The 20,780-nt window shown below is 41.2% G+C and overlaps 2 protein-coding genes across 3 annotated transcripts in view; both read left to right on the top strand.

The window, feature by feature from the left end:
- Positions 1 to 18,967, top strand: part of LOC139573644 (collagen alpha-2(IX) chain-like) — a 28,944-nt gene extending 9,977 nt beyond the window's left edge. The window contains exon 22 of one of the 2 annotated variants that reach the window (XM_071397329.1): positions 18,866 to 18,967. In XM_071397329.1, coding sequence (XP_071253430.1) covers positions 18,866 to 18,952 — 87 coding nt within the window. In that variant the 3' untranslated portion in view covers positions 18,953 to 18,967. Of the gene's footprint in view, positions 1 to 190; positions 1,831 to 18,865 lie in introns of those variants that run through there. The other variant, XM_071397328.1, reaches the window with a different exon arrangement.
- On the top strand, positions 9,688 to 12,832 carry LOC139573645 (CD83 antigen-like). The gene is made up of 5 exons (XM_071397330.1): positions 9,688 to 10,253; positions 10,344 to 10,480; positions 10,628 to 10,862; positions 11,026 to 11,126; positions 11,271 to 12,832. Exons 1-5 carry the CDS (start codon positions 10,226 to 10,228, stop codon positions 11,421 to 11,423), a joined length of 654 nt encoding a protein of 217 aa, XP_071253431.1. The 5' UTR covers positions 9,688 to 10,225; the 3' UTR covers positions 11,424 to 12,832.
- Positions 18,968 to 20,780: the final 1,813 nt, after the last annotated feature.

Raw genomic sequence — 20,780 nt, 5'->3', positions numbered from 1 at the left:
CAGGTCTATCTCAAAATTGCTTGTCTTAGTTGGAAAGTATCTGTAACTTGTTGGAAAGTATCTGTAACTCACATCCAGATTTACTGGAATAGGCATTGTGTGGTTTTATTCAACATTGATGTTAGCAGGAAGTCTTTTCAAGTGAACTTTTAAGACACCAACTCCAATTGTTTAAATTAATTCCACACAGGGCTGCCAGGTCACCCAGCAGAGCCAAAGAACGGTATGGCAGGTCCCAGAGGGCCCCGTGGTTTCACAGGCGCTTTGGGCCAGCCTGGCATGGCAGGCAACGCAGGAGTGCCTGGCTTCTGTGAGGCACGGGACTGCAGCATTCACGCGCCTGTGATGCGCAAGGAGCAGGGCCTAGTGAAGGGGCCCCGTGATCTAAGCCCCAAGATTTAACCCCAACAAGGAGTTTCAGGAAAAGGTGAAGGAATGGTCCACGACGAGAGGTCACTCTGGACGGTCGCTCCATGGCAACATTGAAGCTAATTCCATTCACATCTCAGCCAAACCAGGAATTGACATTGAGTTTTGAACTGGGAAATGACCAATGTGTACAGCATTGGTCTTTTTGAATTTCAAGCCTAATTCAATTCCTGTATTGACTGGTATTGAAATGGAATTAATCCAAGCACTGTTCAATGGGGCTCACCAGTGATGGAAGGGTTTGGTGGGACATGCTGGACTCTGCAAAGAGATGAAACCAGCCTTGATGCATTTCATCTGAGCCAAGCAAGGTTCCAAATTAACTCTGTTTAGGCATAATTGATACCTTTTATGTTAGGCCAAAATGTATTTTTTATGCAGAAACAAAAAAATGTATTGTCTTCCTCCATGCAAACCATAAGGGGCTTGAGAAACTGGCTAAACGAAATTGGCAGAAAATTAAACTTGCAGGAGTCTTAGGCTACCAGTCAGGTTTTGTTTTTGATATGATCAACAATGCTGTGTATACATTGAAAATAAAAAGTGATGTAAATAATTTTGTAAAGTATCACAAGCACATGTACTGTGTGTTCTGAAATATCACTGTTTTAGATCAATTCTGTCTTGCTTTTTCTTAAGATGAGTCCTCACTTTTTTAGTCGCCACAGTTTGAGCGTGTTTCTGAGAATGTGTGGTCTCTTTCAGTCATCTCATATTTGGGTTAATCTAAATAACTTCATTTTTTCCCCATTAACAGATGTTCACAGTCAAGATAACACTGATCAATATAAAATAACGTACTATTTGATATTATTTCATATTAAAAATAATACATTGAAATGTGTTATACAGTATATTGTATTTGGAATTTCTATAGTTAAATAATCTGGCAATGATTTGTAGGACAGCACAAAATGTCTGTAGATTAAATGAATTTACTATATTCATTGGATGGCGGTTTTGATTTTTAAATAGATTTTCATGTACATGATTTATTTAGCATAAATAACATTCACATGAACAGGATGTTAAACTCTTATCACCTCTCAATTGATATTTTTGTCATTGTCAATCTTCATTGAGAATCATCCCAACACATTACAAGGCGGAAATATATCCCTGTAAACTCAAGCATATCACACACGTGTTCTTAACATTTTTACTTTTGTGTACATGTGTTGGCAATCAAAACCCTGATACAAAAGCGTCACAATGTTTGGAGACAATTATTTTTAATGCATCACCACCACATCACAGGACAGATTAGAAAATGAGCAGAGCATGAAAATGGGTGATTATCTCTCATCAAAAGCATTATGGTATACAACTATGCTACGAAAGTACACATGCATGAAATCAACACAAGAAAATAAACCTTATTAAAATGTTTGTTTAATGCTGCTCATGTTCAAAAGGGCTCCTCTTAATGTGTGTAAAATGATGGTTGTCAGTTCATATAAAAGTGTTTGGTTTTATGGACTGGAGGGAGGTAAAGAAGTATTATTATTACCAAGTGTTAAACACTATTGTACAGTACATCTCTCTGGTGAAATCAATCAATCAATCGAGTCACTTGTCTCTAAGCTTATTCTCTGATCTAGGGGTGAGTAGGAGTACTTATATAAGACTACTTTAAAATATATATTCTTAAAATGTGCCACTGGTTCCAAAGCATCTTGATGAAGTACAAACCATTGCGTGCCTTAAATTGCCCAAGGCAGAGATGGCAATGTAATAATGAATTTATTGTAACGGACAAGTTTACAGCTTGTTTTTCTAGCTAATTGTACATTCATACGTGCATTTTATATTCACTAGGTAATACATAGCTTAATAAATATTTAATAAATAACTCTGGCTACATGGTTCTGCATGATGATGCAGTGCAGTTAATTGTAGGTGGACAGCAGTGAGAAATGTTCTGTTGAATTTTCATTTAAAACAGAACACAATGTCTTTCTTCCTCTCTTAGGTAAAAAGATGTGAACTTCACCCATCATACTGGTTTACTTGGTTGAGATTTACTATGTTCTGTACAGGGGGGAAAAAAATGGGTGGTCATAAAAAAGGTAAGAAAGTAACGTTGCGTAGAAGACAGTAATGAGACAAAAACCATACAACTAAAAGCTGTAGAAGTCATACGTTTCCCTTAGATTAATTACATCATGCTTATAGTAGATTAACTTTGAAAAGGTGGGCCTAACTGTTCTTTATCAGCTGGATCGACGTCGTGGGGTGTCATCTGGGTGAGACCAACATCGTTGGAGTCCCCTTGCTTCAGCTTCCTTCAGATGACATTTAAAGTACAATCAAAAAGACCAAAAGCATCATCAATGCCCAAAGTCCTAAAATTTAAAAAAGAAAATAGTTGTTAAATTAATTATTTGCATTATTTGAAAAATGCTGATTGTCTAAAACTCATTTCAAAATCTCTCATTGTAATAAAATTAAAAGAACAAGAATTTCCCTGTGGCAACAAAACTTGTTCTGATAGTTATAGAAATTGATAATCTGCACTTGTAAAGTATATTTTATTTTGATAATTGTACAATCAAAATGTAATGCATGGTCTAAAAAAAGCATCATTTACCATAATGAGCAATTTGAGCGATTGCGGTGGCAGTGATAGCGTTTGTCCCTAAGTAGGAAAAAGAGTGATATGAGCAATGATGATGACAACAATGCTTAATATTTATATCAATGGTAGATATGTTGTGTAATACACCAATAACTTCAGGGGAAACCATACCTAAGAAGTGGATCCTGGTCTCTTTATGTAACCCATCCTGTAAAAAAAAAATGAAGGGGTGAATATACATTTTTTTTGTACTATGTTGGTACTTGGCAGACACTAACAGAGGAAAGGAAGGTGAATTGTATTCATAAAGTTGACCTACCTTGGTGCAACCAATAGTTAATGTGACATTGGCACATTTACTAAGGATGACTTTTCCAAAGAACACGTCCTTGCATGGAGAAATGTATTCCTTCTTTACTTTACCCCTGTCGTTTTTATAAATGGCAATGGGCTGCAGAAAGAAAAATATCTTATCACATGTCATGTCTAAATTAAAATGGCCCCTGCCCCTCTGCATACTGTTGATGATACTATAAATGGTGAGATGCGAAAAAATTATGCTAATAGAAAATGCCTGACCTCACATTGTATCTACTTGTCATAAGCATATATGCAATAGTTTACCTCTTTGCCAATGGTCCAGCTCTCGTCACATTGGGCATCCAATTCTTTAAACGGTGCTTCAAGTATGACATGACCCTCCTGACATATGTAGGCAACTTGATTATCCTCTACAGGGGCTGCGGACACTGAGACTGAAAAGTGAACAAAGAAAAGGATGAGTGTGATTGGGAATCCACAACACCAAGAAAGGATGATTTCAACCTAAATCCACTGTATTATACTAGGCAGTGTCAGTTTAATGGATGTGATCACAATAGTGTGATGACCTTTCCTGAGACCTAAAAACTTGCGTTAGTGCCCCAAAGCTAAGCTTTAAAGACATTTTCCAGAATGGCTGAAATTATAAAAACAATAGTTTTGAAATTAGCTCACGAGCGAAAATGGGTTCCTGAAAAATGTGCACAAATGTGTATGTAACCAATGTGAAATGGCTAGCTAGGTAGCGGTGGTGTGCGCGTGACTGTTGTTGATGTGTGCAGAGGGTCCCTGGTTCGCGCCCGTGTCGGGGCGAGGGGACGGTCTAAAGTTATACTATTACATGTACAACGTCATCACAGCATTGTTCTCGGGTTTGCTCAAAGAGAATAATTCAAAAAAAACTGGTTTTCATGTTTGGCTCACCCGCAACCTCATTGGACAATACCTAATCCCGCCTCTCACTTTAACTTTGCAACTTCATTGGACATAATTCCACATGCCAATCAACATTGTCCATCAGTTTGGTTGTTTCAGGTTAGTTCCCGTAGTTGCTATATGGTCTCATCAGACTAGTATGGCAAACGAGCAAGCGAATGTGATAATATAATTTCATATAATGGAAAAGTTATAGTTAGTTATAGGTTTGTATCAACTGTCCTACTCCTCGAAAGTCATGTATTGGTTATATACACTAAATGTCAAAAGTTTTAGAACACATACTTATTCAAGGGTTTTTCTTTATTTTGTACTATTTTCTACATTGTATAATAATAGTGAAGACATCAAAACTATGAAATAACACATATGGAATCATGTAGTAACCAAAGAAAGTGTTAAACAAATCAAAATGCTTTGCACACTTTTGGCATTAGCATGTATTAATTCAGGGGGTGAATACCTATCTAATCAAGGTATTTGAGTGTTTTATTTTTCATTCATCTTTAAAAAAGGTTACACATTTTCTTCCACTTTAACATTAGAGTATTTTGAGTAGTTTATTGACAAAAAAGACAATTAAATCCATTTTAAATCACACTTTGTAACACAAAATGTGAAGAAATCTAAGGGGGATGTAGACTTTCTATAGGAACTGTATTTTGTCATATTATAAATACGACTGATTCCTCATTGCTGTTGCTCTAAGATGGCAACTTATGATGTGCCAATTGAATCTCAACATGTAAACAGTCAAGACTCGGTGCCCTAAAAAACAATATTACAAATTACTTTTCACGTGAGACTAATGGACATTTAATGACGAAGGTGTGTAAAGATTTCAGATTTCAGATATGACGTCACTGTTTTAGCAATATCCACAGAGTTTTGAAACCACAGCGCGCTATATGGTTCAATGTACTAATACAGCAGCACAATGACACTTTTCATTTTTCAAATATGCCGGTGTGTTAGCTAAAATTGAGATCATGTGCAAATGACAATACAAAAAAAAATACAAAAAATTGAAGAGTAAAAGAGAGGAATGTACAATACTGTGAATTTAGCAAACGAGGAATTTGTGGTAAGTGCATGGGAGCCGCCACCTTTATTTACCTAGGCAAGTCAGTTAAGAACAAATTTTCATTTACAATGAGGGTCTAGGAACAGTGGGTTCCAGGGGCAGAACGACAGATTTTGACCTTGTCAGCTCGGGGATTCGATCTAGCAACCTTTCTGTTACTTGCCCAATGCTCTAACCACTAGGCTACCTGCCGCACACCAACAATGCCATTAAGAAAAATATGTGTTAAGTAAAAAAATAAGAAACAAAAGTAACACATAATTAAAGACCAGCAGTAAAATAACAATAGCGAAGCTATATACAGGGGTCACCAGTACAGAGTCAATGTGCGGGGGCACCGGTTAGTCAAGGTAATATGTACATGTAGGTAGAGTTAAAGTGACTACACATATTGTCACGCCTTCTCCTGCCAGGCTGCCCTGCATTACACACTCCTACCACCATCATTACGCACACCTGCCTTCCCTCGTCACGCGCATCAGTGATCTATTGGAATCACCTGTAAATTACCTCGCATATATTTGTAAGTTCCCCGCTGCTGCATTAACTTCCGTATGTCATTTGTTACCTGGTTCTGACACTGTTCATGTCCTGTTCCCATGTCTGGCCTACATTAAATGTTCAACTTCCTGAACCTGCTTCTCATCTCCGGCGTTGGTTCTTACAGAATGCAGCAGCCAGCAAACGAAGCATTGGGGAGTGTTGGAGTACACGTCCTGGTAATCCGTCTGGAACTGCGGCCTTGTGAATGTTGACCTGTTTAAAAAGGTATTACTCGCATCGGCTACGGAGAGCGTGATCACAGTCATCCGGAACAGCTGATGCTCTCGTGCATTTTTCAGTGTTACTTGCCTCGAAGCGAGCATAGAAGTTATTAAGCTTGACTGGTAGGCTAGTGTCACTGAGCAGCTCGCGGCGGCTGTGCTTCCCTTTGTAGTCTAATCATTTTCAAGCCCTGCCACATCCGACGAGCATCGGAGCCGGTGTAGTACGATTTGATCTTAGTCCTGTATTGACGCTTTGCCTGTTTGACAGTTTGTCAGAGGGCATAGCGCGATTTCTTATAAGCTTCTGGGTTTGTCTTGCTCCTTGAAAGCAGCAGCTCTACCCTTTAGCTCAGTGCGGATGTTGCCTGTAATCCATGGCTTCTGGTTGGGGTATGTACATACAGTCACTGTGGGGACGAAGTCGTCGGTGCACTTATTAATGAAGCCAGTGACTGATGTGGTGTACTCCTCACTGCCATCGGAAGAATCCCGGAACATATTCCAGTCTGTGCGAGCAAAACAGTCCTGTAGCTTGGCATCTGCTTAATTTGACCACTCTTTTATGGACCGATTCACTGGTGCTTCCTGCTTTAGTTTTTGCTTGTAAGCAGGAATCAGGAGGATAGAATTATGGTCAGATTTGCCAAATGGAGGGCTAGGGAGAGCTTTGTATGCATCTCCGTGTGAGGAGGAAAGGTGGTCAAGAGTTTTGTTTTATCTCTGGTTGCACATTTAACATGCTGGTAGAAATTAGCTAAAACGGATTTAAGTTTCCCTGCATTAAAGTCCCCGGCCAATAAGAGCACCGTCTTTGGATGAGCGATTTCCTATACGGCTTATGGCCGTATACAGCTCATTGAGTGCGGTCTTAGTGCCAGCATCGGTTTGTGGTGGTAAATAGACAGATACGAAGAATATAGATGAAAACTCTCTTGGTAAATAGTGTGGTCTACAGCATATCATGAGATACTCTCAGGCGAGCGAAACCTCGAGACTTCCTTAGATATCGTGCACCAGCTGTTGTTTACAAAAATACATAGACCGCCACTCATGGTCTTACCAGAGGCTACTGTTCTATCCTGCCGATACAGTGTATAACCTGCCAGCTGTATGTTATTCATGTCGTCGTTCAGCCACGACTCGGTGAAACATAAGATATAACCGTTTCTAATGTCCTATTGGTAGGATATACGTGCTTGTAGTTCGTCTATTTTATTATCCAATGATTATACGTCGGCTAATAGGACCGATGGTAAAGGCAAATTACCCACTCGCCACCGGATCCTTACAAGGCACCCCGATCTTCGTTCTCAATATCCCCTGTCTCTTTCTCCTGTGAATGACGGGGATGAGGGCCTTGTCGGGTGTCTGGAGTAAATCCCTCTCGTCCGACTCGTTAAAGAAAAAATTGTCTTTCAATACAAGGCGAGTAATAGCTGTCCTGATTTCGAGAAGCTCTTTTCGGTCATAAGAGACGGTGCCAGAAACTTTATGTACAAAATAAGTTACAAATAACGCAAAGAAACCCACAATAGCACAATTGGTTAGGAGACTGTAAAACGGCAGCCATTCTCTCCAGCGCCATTCATATACCTCAGCCTTTCGTGTCAGGGTAGGCACTTTGTTGATTTTTGATGTTCAGTTGTAGAACTGTTTCTGTTTTCACTATTGTATCTCAGCTATTTATTTTAACATACATTAGTTAAAGGACCAAAAAGAAAAACAAGCCTTTTTTTTATTTTTACTATTGGTCAAAAAGTACATGATATCACCATGTACCAGGTGTGAACTGTACTACACGGCCGAAAATATGTGGACCCCCCTTCAAATTAGTGGATTCGGCTATTTCAGTCACACATGTTGCGAAAAGGTGTATATAATCGAGCACACAGCCATGCAATCTCCATAGACTAACACTGGCAGTAGAATAGCCTGACTGAAGAGCTCAGTGACTTTCAACGTGGCACCGTCATAGGAGGCCACCTTTCCAAGTCAGTTTGTCAGATTTCTGCCCTGCTAGAGCTGCCACGTTCAACTGTAAGTGCTGGAAACATCTAGGAGCAACAACGGCTCAGCCGCAAAGTGGTAGGCACAAAACCTCACTGAATAGGACAGCCGAGCCCTGAATCACGTAGTGCATAAAAATCGTCTGTCCTTGGTTGCAACACTCACTACCGAGTTCCAAACTGCCTTTGGAAGCAAAGTCAGCACAATAACTATTCGTCAGGCGCTTCATGAAATGGGTTTCAATGGCAGAGCAGCCACACACAAGCCTAAGAACGCAATGCCAAGCGTCGGCTGGAGTGGTGTAAAGCTCGCCGCCATTGGACTCTGGAGCAGTGGAAACATGTTCTCGCGAGTGATGAATCACGCTTCACCATCTGGCAGTCTGATGGAAGAATCTGGGTTTGATGGATGCCAAAAGAACGCTACCTTCCCCAATGCATAGTGCCAACTGTAAAGTTTGGTGGAGGAGGAATAATGGTCTGGGGCTGTTTTTCATGGTTCGGGCTTGGCTCCTTTGTTCCAGTGAAGGGAAATCTTACCGCTACACAATACAATAACATTCTAGACAATTCTGGGCTTCCAACTTTGTGGCAACAGTTTGGGGATGGCCCTTTCCTGTTTCAGCATGACAAGGCCCCTGTGCACAAAGCGAGGCCCATACATAAATGGTTCGTTGATATCGTTGTGGAAGAACGGCTGGCCTGCACAGAGCAGCTCAACTCCATCTAACACCTTTGGAATGAATTGGAACGCAAGATTGAGAGCCAGGCCTAATCCCCAATATCAGTGCCTGACCTCACTAATGCTCTTGTGACTGAATGTAAGCAAGTCCCCTCAGCAATGTTCCAACATCTTGTGGAAAGCCTTCCCAGAAGAGTGGAGGCTGTTATAGCAGAAACAGGGGGACCAACTCCATATTAATGGCCATGATTTTGGAATGAGGTGTTCGATGAGCAGGTGCCCACATACTTGTCAATGAAGTGTGTATTTCCATGATTGTCTTTTAACTGAAATACCCAATACACTATAAGATACGTTATTTAATCTGACACAGACAGCTACAATTACTCCAACGACCCACTCAACACGTTTCGAGTAAACCAAATCTAATTAAGGAAGTCTGATCGCGGAATTCACTGGGAATTCCCCCACCCCAAACATTCACTTTCAGGTAGCAAAAACAAGTCCAACGGTTAATATATTGTAGACCTATATTTAGCCTATATTGTAATGTTGTATTTCTATTTATTTTTAACACCTTCAACAGAAAGAAAATCATAGGCACGACACTAACGTTACGGCCATACATTACAAGCACGTGCGTAAAATTGGCTTCTACAAATCAGGATATGATGCAATGATATAGGCTACAACTAATAAACTGCGGAGTAAAGTATTGAGTTAACGTTCAGAAATAACAACCACTCCCAGTATCTATAATTCCGGTTTATCTTAAATTTAACGCTAGATTCATTGGGGGGAAAAAACATACCCAAACACATCTGGAGAGTGAGCCAACGCATCGCCATCATATCTCCACTGACTCATGCTGACGGAGCCGGCGCGCTCGTACATCCACGTGCGCATGTTAATTTTGTCCATCCACACCAGACTCATCAGGGCACGCACGTGGAAATATCAAAACGAACTCTGAACCAACTATATTAATTTGGAGACAGGTCAAAACGCCTGAAACATTCTTGCCAATTTAGCTACCTAATTTGCCCTGGGATATAAACATTGGGGTGTTATTTTATCTGAAATTCACAAGGTTCTCTACCCTGACAATTAATCTACAGATGAAAGAGTAAACCTAGTACATTTCTAAGAATCTCTTCTTATTTTTGGACTTTATATGGCGCACCTCAGTTCATCTTTCAATCACCCATGTGGGTATATTGTGTGTACATTTATTTTGCAACAAGCCGTGGTGAGCATCTCATGTCTGCAGATTCGCAATCGGTCATGTGGGTGGAGGGAGTGCACGCGCACTTCAGAATGTGACGCAGTCGGGGAAATCCCAGTTTAACTTCTCTTTCGGAAGTATTTAAACTGCTACCCTCCTGTTCTAAATCGTCATCTTCGTTGCTGTGTACTACAATTATGCTTTTTCAACTCGTCTGCATATTAGGTATGTTGTCATTTCTTTTTAACAATGAATTTGATATTCCAATGAGGCAGGCTCACCTGAAATAATGATTTACCTTGTGTTTGTCTAAAGCTGCCTCTGTGCAAGGTGGCCTCACACAGGATAGGCCTACACAAGAGGTGAAGTCAGTTTGTGGAGAGGACTCAATTCTGAAATGTAAAGCAATATGTAAGCCTGGGGTCCAATACCGGGCGGTGAGGTGGTATAAGGTAAGCTTTCAATTATTGTGATAGCACACTGTGTTTTGAACCATCTGACCAAATTCTGTATAAGTGCAATATATGCAAAGAACATACAGCACTGGTCCCAGACCAGCTGTTAAGGGCATAGAGTAACCTCAAACCCTCTTCTCCCAGCTGGGTGAGGAGCCCTCTAATAAGGAGTCTGGTCTATTGATGAAGAGGCTATCACCTAACAGCACCACCCTATGGTACGCAGGCCTGGAGCGTAAAGTGGAACTTTTGGCTGATGATTCTTTCGATATCTTGCTGCCCAATGTAACGGCTGTTGATAGCGGGAGGTACAAGTGTCTCCTGGCAGCACCTGTAGGAGAGCAGAACCAGGAGGGCCAGGTTCACCTCAGAGTGACAGGTGAGTGTGTTCTACTCTCATTGTGTGCTTGTTTTGGTATGTAGACCTACTGAATACTGAATGTGAGTGTTTTAAATTGGACCCAGAGAGTTCATCTATGCTGCTAAATATTTAAAAAATGTTTCCAGTGATGCTCAAAGATTTGTGGATAATTTTTTTGTAGGTTGCCTTGAGTCCACAGACCAATCAGAAGAAAGGGATACCATTCTAGTTCTTTCCATTGTGGGGCTTGTGGCAGCATTGCTGATATTCACCATCAGCTATGTGAGTTCCAAAACACTGCCAGCTGTTCCTCTTTTTTTTAACAGATAAAAGAAACAAACATTTTATGGTGATGGTTTTCATGTATTTAATTTTCTTTTAAATGTCTTCATATTATTGACTCAATAATCCTCATCTTTACCATAGGTCATCCTAAGGAATATGTTATTGCAAAGGAGTAAGAAGTATCCACAAGAACCACTTCTAGATGCACCCCTTGAGAAGAAAGATTTAATGTTGATCTACACTCCGGGGCCAAACTGGTCGAGACAGGGTTCCATAAAACATGTCTGTGTGTGAGAGCCTGTTCTGCTAGTTTGGGCTCATTGTATACTTGAATGTGAAGAGGAAATGCAGAGAAAGACTAGGGCACATTTGAAGCTGAGCAACTAGTCTATCATGCTGACCACACCGCTTGCGTTATGTGTGTGAGCGTGGCAAAATAAATGTACACATACCTGTTATTCAACAATTTCATCCAAACTGCTCGCGCGCATCAACGAGCGCCTGCATAGCCAGGCGCTAAAATAGACGCTTTATGCGCTGCAAGTCCAGCTTCTCCCATCTCCTCAATGGTTTTTCAGAGCATATACCCACATGGGTGATTGAAAGATGAACTGTGATCCACACGCCAGCCCAGTTGGTGGTGGTAATGCACCTTAAAGTTGGTTGTCAAACGCCATATAAAGTCAGAAGAAGACTGACGGAGGAGAGATTACTAGAAACGAACTAAGTTTACCCTTTTATCTGTGGATTAATTGTCAGAGTAGAGGACCTTGTGCATTTCAGGTAAAATAACAACCCAATACTTTTACTTTCCAGGAGAAGAGTTCACCTCTAGAGCAGATGGAGGCAGACAACCCTCTGGCTGGGACTGTAGAACTAAGATGTTTAGGCTTTTCAAAGAAATGAAACAGAAACAGTAGCCTATACCCTTTCACTCAGGCAGCCAAACAGCAGTACAAAGTCAGGCTAGAACAGCAGTTCTCCAGCAATGATTGATCGTCTGCAGCATTCACACACCTGTGATGCGCAAGCAGCAGGACCTGGTGAAGGGACCCACGATCTAAGCCCCAAGATCTAACCTCAATAAGGAGCTTCAGGAAGGGGTGCAGGAATGGTCGATGAGGGCTCATTCTGGAGGGTTGCTTCATGGCAACGTGGGGATTAATCCCATTTACATTTGAGTCAACCCAGGAATTGAAGTTGACATTGAGTTGGGAAATGACCAATGTGAACAGCATTGATCTTTTAGAATTGCATGCCTAATTCAATTCCTGTATTGACTGGTATTGAAATCGAATTGATTCATTTTCCTCCAAGCACAATGAAAGTGGGCTTTGGTGAAAAGTAATTGGCAGAAAATTAACTTGTATAAATCTCAGTTTTTTTTAAAATATGATCAGCAATTCTGTGGATACATTGAAAATGAAGAAGCCTTGTAAATAATTTTGTAACTAACTGTATCCGATGTTTAATGTTTGAGGTGCTAAATGGCTTTTAACAAATCTCTACCTATTTCACAAGACACATTATGTAATTTTTTATTTTAGTTATATACTGTACCTTGACTTTACAACATTTACATGTGAATTTTGAGTCGGATGATCACAATTATTGGGATGATCACAATTATATTTTTGGATAGCTGTTTTAATCGTTAAATACATAAATACCTCTTTGCTAATAATCTTTAGAGTGACAAACAATTGTGTGAGGTCTCTGTCATTGTCAAACACATTACAAAGTAACATCACACAGCATAAAATGGAAGCCAGGTTAAGCCATGTGATCTAAACAACATTGAACATTTTAATCCTTTACAAACATGAAATTCCATGTAGTTAAAATACATTTAATACTATAGAATAACAAAAAAAAAAGTATTGCGTCACCATATCACAGGACAGATTTGACATGAGGAGTGCATGGATATGGGTCATATTGTCACGGCCGTCGAAAGAACTGGACCAAAGCGCAGGGTGGTGAGCGTCCATATTCCCTTTTATTAGGATGACGCCGACAAAAACAATACAAAAACGAGCGTGACGCTTACCGCTATAGTGCCACAAACAAAAACAACTTCCCACACTGAAAGGAGGGGAAAGGGCTACCTAAGTATGGTTCCCAATCAGAGACAACGATAGACAGCTGTCCCTGATTGAGAACCATACCCGGCCAAAACATAGAAAACCAAAACATAGAATGCCCACCCCAAATCACACTCTGACCAAACCAAATAGAGACATAAAAAGGCTCTCTAAGGTCAGGGCGTGACACATACACAATAACAGTGACCTTTTTCATGACAACTGTCTGATCATAGCACTCAACACATTATTGCACAATAATAATAATAATAATAAGCTTGATATCAACATATTCATGTAATCACTTGTCTCTAAGCTTATTGTCTGATCTAGGGGTAAGTGTAACTTGTAACTTCAACAAGAAATGTATTTCTGTACCAATAACAAATTGCAGAGTAGATAGTGGACACTATAAAAATACGTTTATTTTTTATTTTTAGCCTTGTTCATTTTGACACTGGTCGTGGGACCAGGTTAAGTGAGTACCTTCCTCATGGGCACAATATCATTAGGATTTCAGACCAGTAATTCTCCATTTGCCAGTTCATTTCATCACTTCCAAGCCCAAGATGAACTGATGAACCTTGAGCGCTTTCTATTATTGCTCGGCATCTCTAACATCTACTGTAGCTAACTGTTATATTAACATCGTTTTTTACACATATATGTAAGAGAGAAATGGCAATGTACAGTGTAACAATTACTAAACTGAAATGTTGGAAAAAATACCTAGAAATACCATACCTTTCTCATTTTACACTCATACATCTGTCATATTCACATGAACTGAGAAATAAGTAGATTGGAAATACTTGTTACTACATTAATACTACAACACTAGCTATATGTCCCAGCATTGTGATGCAGTGCAGTTTCAAATGTTAGCAGCAAGAACACATTTTCACAAAAACATCTCTATGGCTTTTCTCCTTCCTCTCTTAGGTGAAACATCACCGGCATCACTGGTGAGCAACTTTAGGGGGTTATTTGAGTATTGGAAGAAAAGAGAATGCAGGAAAGTGCATAACATTGAGTCCTTCACAGAACTACATCATTTTCATCGGTCTGCAATGAAACTAAAAACCTACAGTGAGGGAAAAAAGTATTTGATCCCCTGCTGATTTTGTACGTTTGCCCACTGACAAAGAAATGATCAGTCTATAATTTTAATGGTAGGTTTATTTGAACAGTGAGAGACAGAATATCAAAAAAAAAAATCAGAAAAACGCATGTCAAAAATGTTATGAATTGATTTGCATTTTAATGAGGGAAATAAGTATTTGACCCCTCTGCAAAACATGACTTAGTACTTGGTGGCAAAACCCTTGTTGGCAATCACAGAGGTCAGACGTTTCTTGTAGTTGGCCACCAGGTTTGCACACATCTCAGGAGGGATTTTGTCCCACTCCTCTTTGCAGATCTTCTTCAAGTCATTAAGGTTTCGAGGCTGACGTTTGGCAACTCGAACCTTCAGCTCCCTCCACAGATTTTCTATGGGATTAAGGTCTGCAAGTTATTATTATTATTATAATGAAAGCACAAACATTATTCCAAAAAGGCTTCTTGTATGGCATTTTACATGTCTCCTTTTAATACATCCATGTGAAGAACATCAAGAATTTCTGAGATATTGGAGTGGGGCAGATTCATGACACACAATACAGTCAATGAGAGTAGACGGTTTTAAAACTGATACAGTCACATCATTGTTGCATTCCACATATATTTACATAACAGTTCCACATGTTTGTGCTATGAGTCTATCCCCAATGGTGTAAAACAGGGGTCTCCAACCTTTTTTAGCATGAGAGCAACTTAAAAAAAAGAAAACATGTCGTGACCTACTCATTTTTTTCAAGCTTTCAAATAGGCACATTCTTCACCTCTACCATGCAACTCTTCCCCGGGCTCCTTAGTGTACAAGAGAAAGAAGTGCACTATATTTTACGGTCAATATACCTGGTAAAATAATGGTTAGTAAACAACTTTTATAGCTATAACGTGATAGACAAACTCTCGCACCATATTGACAGGGGCTAAATTGCTGGAAAAAAATAGGCAGATATTGTATTAGGTTAAGTGGCAATTTTAGCATGTACAGTTGAAGTCGGAAGTTTACATACACCTTAGCCAAATACAGTTGAAGTCGGAAGTTTACATACACCTGAGCCAAATACATTTAAACTCCGTTTTTCACAATTGCTGACATTTAATCCAAATACAAAATCCCTGTTTTAGGTCAGTTAGGATCACCACTTTATTTTAAGAATATGTAATGTCAGAATAATAGTAGAGAATGATTTATTTCAGCTTTTGTTTCTTTTATCACATTCCCAGTGGGTCAGAAGTTTACATACACTCAATTAGTATTTGGTAGCATTGCCTTTAAATTGTTTAACTTGGGTCAAATGTTTCGGGAAGCCTTCCACAAGCTTCCCACAATGAGTTGGGTGAATGTTGGCCCATGCCTCCTGACAGAGCTGGTGTAACTGAGTCAGGTTTGTAGGCCTCCTTGCTTGTGTAACAGTATAACTTTAAACCGTCCCCTCGCCCCGACACGGGCGCGAACCAGGGACCCTCTGCACACGTCAACAACAGTTGCCCACGAAGCGTCGTTACCCATCGCTCCACAAAAGCCGCGGCCCTTGCAGAGCAAGGGGAAACCCAACTTCAGGTCTCAGACAAGTGACGTAACCGATTGAAATGCTATTAGCGCGTACCCGCTAACTAGCTAGCCATTTCACATCCGTTACACTCACCCATCTTTCAACCTCCTCCTTTTCCGCAGCAACCAGTGATCCGGGTCAACAGCATCAATGTAACAGTATAACTTTAAACCGTCCCCTCGCCCCGACACGGGCGCGAACCAGGGACCCTCTGCACACGTCAACAACAGTTGCCCACGAAGCGTCGTTACCCATCGCTCCACAAAAGCCGCGGCCCTTGCAGAGCAAGGGGAAACCCAACTTCAGGTCTCAGACAAGTGACGTAACCGATTGAAATGCTATTAGCGCGTACCCGCTAACTAGCTAGCCATTTCACATCCGTTACACTCACCCATCTTTCAACCTCCTCCTTTTCCGCAGCAACCAGTGATCCGGGTCACGGCACCAATGTAACAGTATAACTTTAAACCGTCCCCTCGCCCCGACACGGGCGCGAACCAGGGACCCTCTGCACACGTCAACAACAGTTGCCCACGAAGCGTCGTTACCCATCGCTCCACAAAAGCCGCGGCCCTTGCAGAGCAAGGGGAAACCCAACTTCAGGTCTCAGACAAGTGACGTAACCGATTGAAATGCTATTAGCGCGTACCCGCTAACTAGCTAGCCATTTCACATCCGTTACACTTGCACACGCTTTTTCTTTTCTGCCCACAAATGTTCTATAGGGTTGAGGTCAGGGCTTTGTGATGGCCACTCCAATACCTGGACTTTGTTGTCCACCCCCACAACATGATGCTGCCACCCCCGTGCATCACGGTTGGGATGGTGTTCTTCGGCTTGCAAGCCTCCCCCTTTTTTCTCCAACAATAACGATGGTCATTATGGCCAAACAGTTATATTTTTGTTTCATCAGACCAGAGGACATTTCTCTAAAAAGTACGATCTTTGTCCCCATATGCAGTTGCAACCCATAGTCTGGCTTTTTTTATGGCGGTTTTGGGGCAGTGACTTCTTCCTTGCTGAGCGGCCTTTCAGGTTATGTCGATATAGAACTCGTTTTTCTGTGGATATAGATACTTTGTACCTGTTTCTTCCAGCATCTTCACAAGGTCCTTTGCTGTTGTTCTGGGATTGATTTGCACTTTTCGTACCAAAGTACGTTCATCTCTAGGAGACAGAACGCGTCTCCTTCCTGAGCGGTATGACAGCTGCGTGGTCCCATGCTGTTTATACATGCGTACTATTGTTTGTACAGATGAACGTGGTACCTTCAGGCGTTTGGAAATTGCTCCCAAGGATGAACCAGACTTGTGGAGGTCTACAATTTTTGGGCTGATTTCTTTTGATTTTCCCATGATGTCAAGCAAAGAGGCACTGGGTTTGAAGGTAGGCCTTGAGATACATCCACAGGTACACCTCCAATTGACTCAAATGATGTAAATTAGCCTATCAGAACTTTTAAAGCCAAGACATTATTTTCTGGAATTTTCCAAGCTGTTTAAAGGCACAGTCAACTTAGTGTTTGTAAACTTCTGACCCACTGGAATTGTGATACAGTGAATTTTAGTGAAATCATCTGTCTGTAAACAATTGTTGGAAAAATGACTTGTGTCATGCACAAAGTAGATGTCCTAACCGACTTGCCAAAACTATAGTTTGTTAACAAGAAATTTGTGGAGTGGTTGAAAAACGAGTTTTAATGACTCCAACCTAAGTGTATGTAAACTTCCGACTTCAACTGTAATTAATACTTTGTGAATAATGGCCAGTCTTCCGTCCTAGGGCGCGATAGGGAATCGTGATGTGGGAAAGTAGGAGATTGTCACGTTGTACAATGATTAGGAGACAAGCGCAGGAATATGAAATCGTTTTTTTTTTTTTCACTACCCAAAATAGTGTACGTCATGAACATTACGGGGACGAAGCCCAAAACAAACACGTAATATATATAACACAGGGCTGTAACCCAAACCAAAGAGCGAAGTGTAAACCTCTAATAAATATACAGGATGAGACCCGTAATAACACGGTAACACATAAGCCGATACAACAGCGCACAGGTCCGCACAAGACCAACGGACATGGAACAATAATCAACAAGGACAATACGGAGGGCACATATATACACATACTAATCAGGGGGGATGGGAACCAGGTGTGCGTAATGAGACAAGACAGTCCGGGGTTGGTGGTAATGTTGCTTGAGGGTTTCGTGTGGGTGGACAGACACCCATGTGTTATTGTTGACATTTAAACAAGGAAGGTAACAGATATGTTAGTAAAGTCCCTGGAAAGGTTTCAGTGTCATGTAAAACCACAGATGGTCATGCTGTCAGAGATGTTATGGCATTCATTGAATTTGAACTAAATTCCTATTTTTGAACAAAGGTTCTCATTATAAAGTGTGTGTGTATTTGCCATTGCCATGGCATCTTACTGACTCATCTCATGTGCTGATTGTTCCTTCCTCAGGGCGGGGTTGGAAGAACTGGTGTGAAGGGAGGGAAAGGAGACACGGTAATCATTTGACAATGCCGAGGCCACGTCACTATCACATCTGTCTACTTCCTGTTTCCATTGATGTAGTGGGTCTGTTTTTCTTCTTACCAAAAATGTTTCTGTTCCTCTTTCCAAACAGGGAAGTTTTGGAGCACGTGGTGACAAAGGACAGGTTTGTACACTCCATTTTGTGAAAGTATGAGTTTTTTCATCCCAACTCATTTTATGTCATGTAAAAACCGCAATACTGACACTTTATGCTGTTCCTAGATGACAACAGACACAACAGCACATACTGTAGTGTTGAGTTCCTGTTATATCATATCCTAATAGAAATGTTTTAATTAGGTAGAAGTATTGAGAATTAAATGATTTGATTAGGTAGAAGGATTGAGATTGAGTTTAAATTGTGACTTTTTGTATTCAGTGACTGAACAGTGTCCCCCCTCTGTCTGTCTCTCTCCTTCCCCTCATCTCTGAATGGCAGCAAGGGGAGAGAGGTACCATCGGCCCTGATGGCATTGTTGGACGAAATGGACTGAGGCTCCAGAGGAGAGCCAGGTCCAGGTGGTGACCTGGGCTTCAAAGGTGGCTCTTGACCTAAAGGAGTGCCAGTTTCCCCTGTGCGTATCAGGAGCCATCTCCAGTCTGTCTGGAGGAAGGGTCTCCCCTTTATTTTACATTGACACATATGAACTTTTACTGACTCATTGATCGATTGATTACTTGCTTGGTTGATTGCCAGCTTTTTGACCTTTTTGACCTGACAGATGAGCAGGTATTGCAGCTGTGTAAAAGAGTGGTAACAGTCCAGATCTCCCAGTATGCAGCTTCCATCTAGGCCAAGTGTTCCCAAGGCTGCCCCATCAACAACCGCACACTTATTGGGCCGCCTGGAACCAGGAGACCAACTGGAGAATCAGGCAAACCCGTGAGTCACACAGCCCCCAAACCAACCCCTATCTACTAAGGAAGGCCTTTATTCCAAATGATGATAAGTTCTGTTGACCTCTCGCTCTCTCTCAGGGTAAAGCGGGCAAAGCTGGAGTCAAAGGAGGCAGGGGCATCCAAGGGGACGCAGGAGTGGATGGTCAGAAGGGGGCAGAGGGCGAAAGAGGTATGTAATCCAACCAATAGACTTAGTTCTTCCAAACTTCATTCCAGGTAAACTAAAACCTGATCACTAAGGCTAATTCAAGTGAAAATGAGTGGAGCACCTTTGTAGTGGCATAGCTTCAGAGTTGAATTAGGCATGATCTCTGTTCTACTCCACAGGAACAAAATGTCTGAAAGGAAAGGGAGGTGATCCTGGTAAAGGTCTGCCAGGACACAATGGGCAGCAAGGCCTCAGAGGTAGGACACTGTTTCCACTGGTGTGAAACTCTCAGGTCTACCTCAACATTGCTGGTCTTAGAATTGTTGGAAAGTATCTGTAATTCACATCCAGATTCCCTTGACATTGCTCCATTCCCAGATCAAAACTCAATGTGTACAGCATTGATCTTTTTGAAATCATGCCCAATTCAATTCCCGTATTGAAATGGAATTGATCTGAGCACTGTTCCATGGCGCTCACCGGTGTTGGAACGGTTTGGTGAAACACGCTGGACTCTGTACAGAGAGATGCATTCCATCTGAGCCAAGCAAGGCTCTCAATGAACTCTAATGTTTAGGCATAATTCAACTTTTTTTGCTTGGCCAAAACAATACATTATGAATTTTTTATGCAGAAACAAAAAAGAAAATAGTCTTTCTCCAAGCAAAACTATAAGGGGCTTGAGAAACTGTTTCAAAGAAATTGGGAGAAAATTAAACTTGCAGGAGTCTCTGGCTACCAGTCAGGTTTTGTTTTTGATATGATCAACAATGCTGTGTATACATTGAAAATAAAAAGTAATGTAAATATCAAATCAAATCAAGTTTATTTTATATAGCCCTTCGTACATCAGCTAATATCTCGAAGTGCTGTACAGAAACCCAGCCTAAAACCCCAAACAGCAAGCAATGCAGGTGTAGAAGCGCGGCGGCTAGGAAAAACTCCCTAGAAAGGCCAAAACCTAGGAAGAAACCTAGAGAGGAACCAGGCTATGAGGGGTGGCCAGTCCTCTTCTGGCTGTGCCGGGTGGAGATTATAACAGAACATGGCCAAGATGTTCAAATGTTCATAAATGACCAGCATGGTCAAATAATAATCAGGAGTAAATGTCAGTTGGCTTTTCAGAGGCGATCATTGAGAGTATCTCTACCGCTCCTGCGGTCTCTAGAGAGTTGAAAACAGCAGGTCTGGGACAGGTAGCACGTCCGGTGGACAGGTCAGGGTTCCATAGCCGCAGGCAGAACAGTTGAAACTGGAACAGCAGCAAGGCCAGGTGGACTGGGGACAGCAAGGAGTCATCATGCCC

This window comes from Salvelinus alpinus, chromosome 4 (genome assembly GCF_045679555.1).
Source record: "Salvelinus alpinus chromosome 4, SLU_Salpinus.1, whole genome shotgun sequence".
NCBI lineage: Eukaryota > Metazoa > Chordata > Actinopteri > Salmoniformes > Salmonidae > Salvelinus > Salvelinus alpinus.
This window is presented reverse-complemented; position numbering and strand designations above follow the sequence as displayed.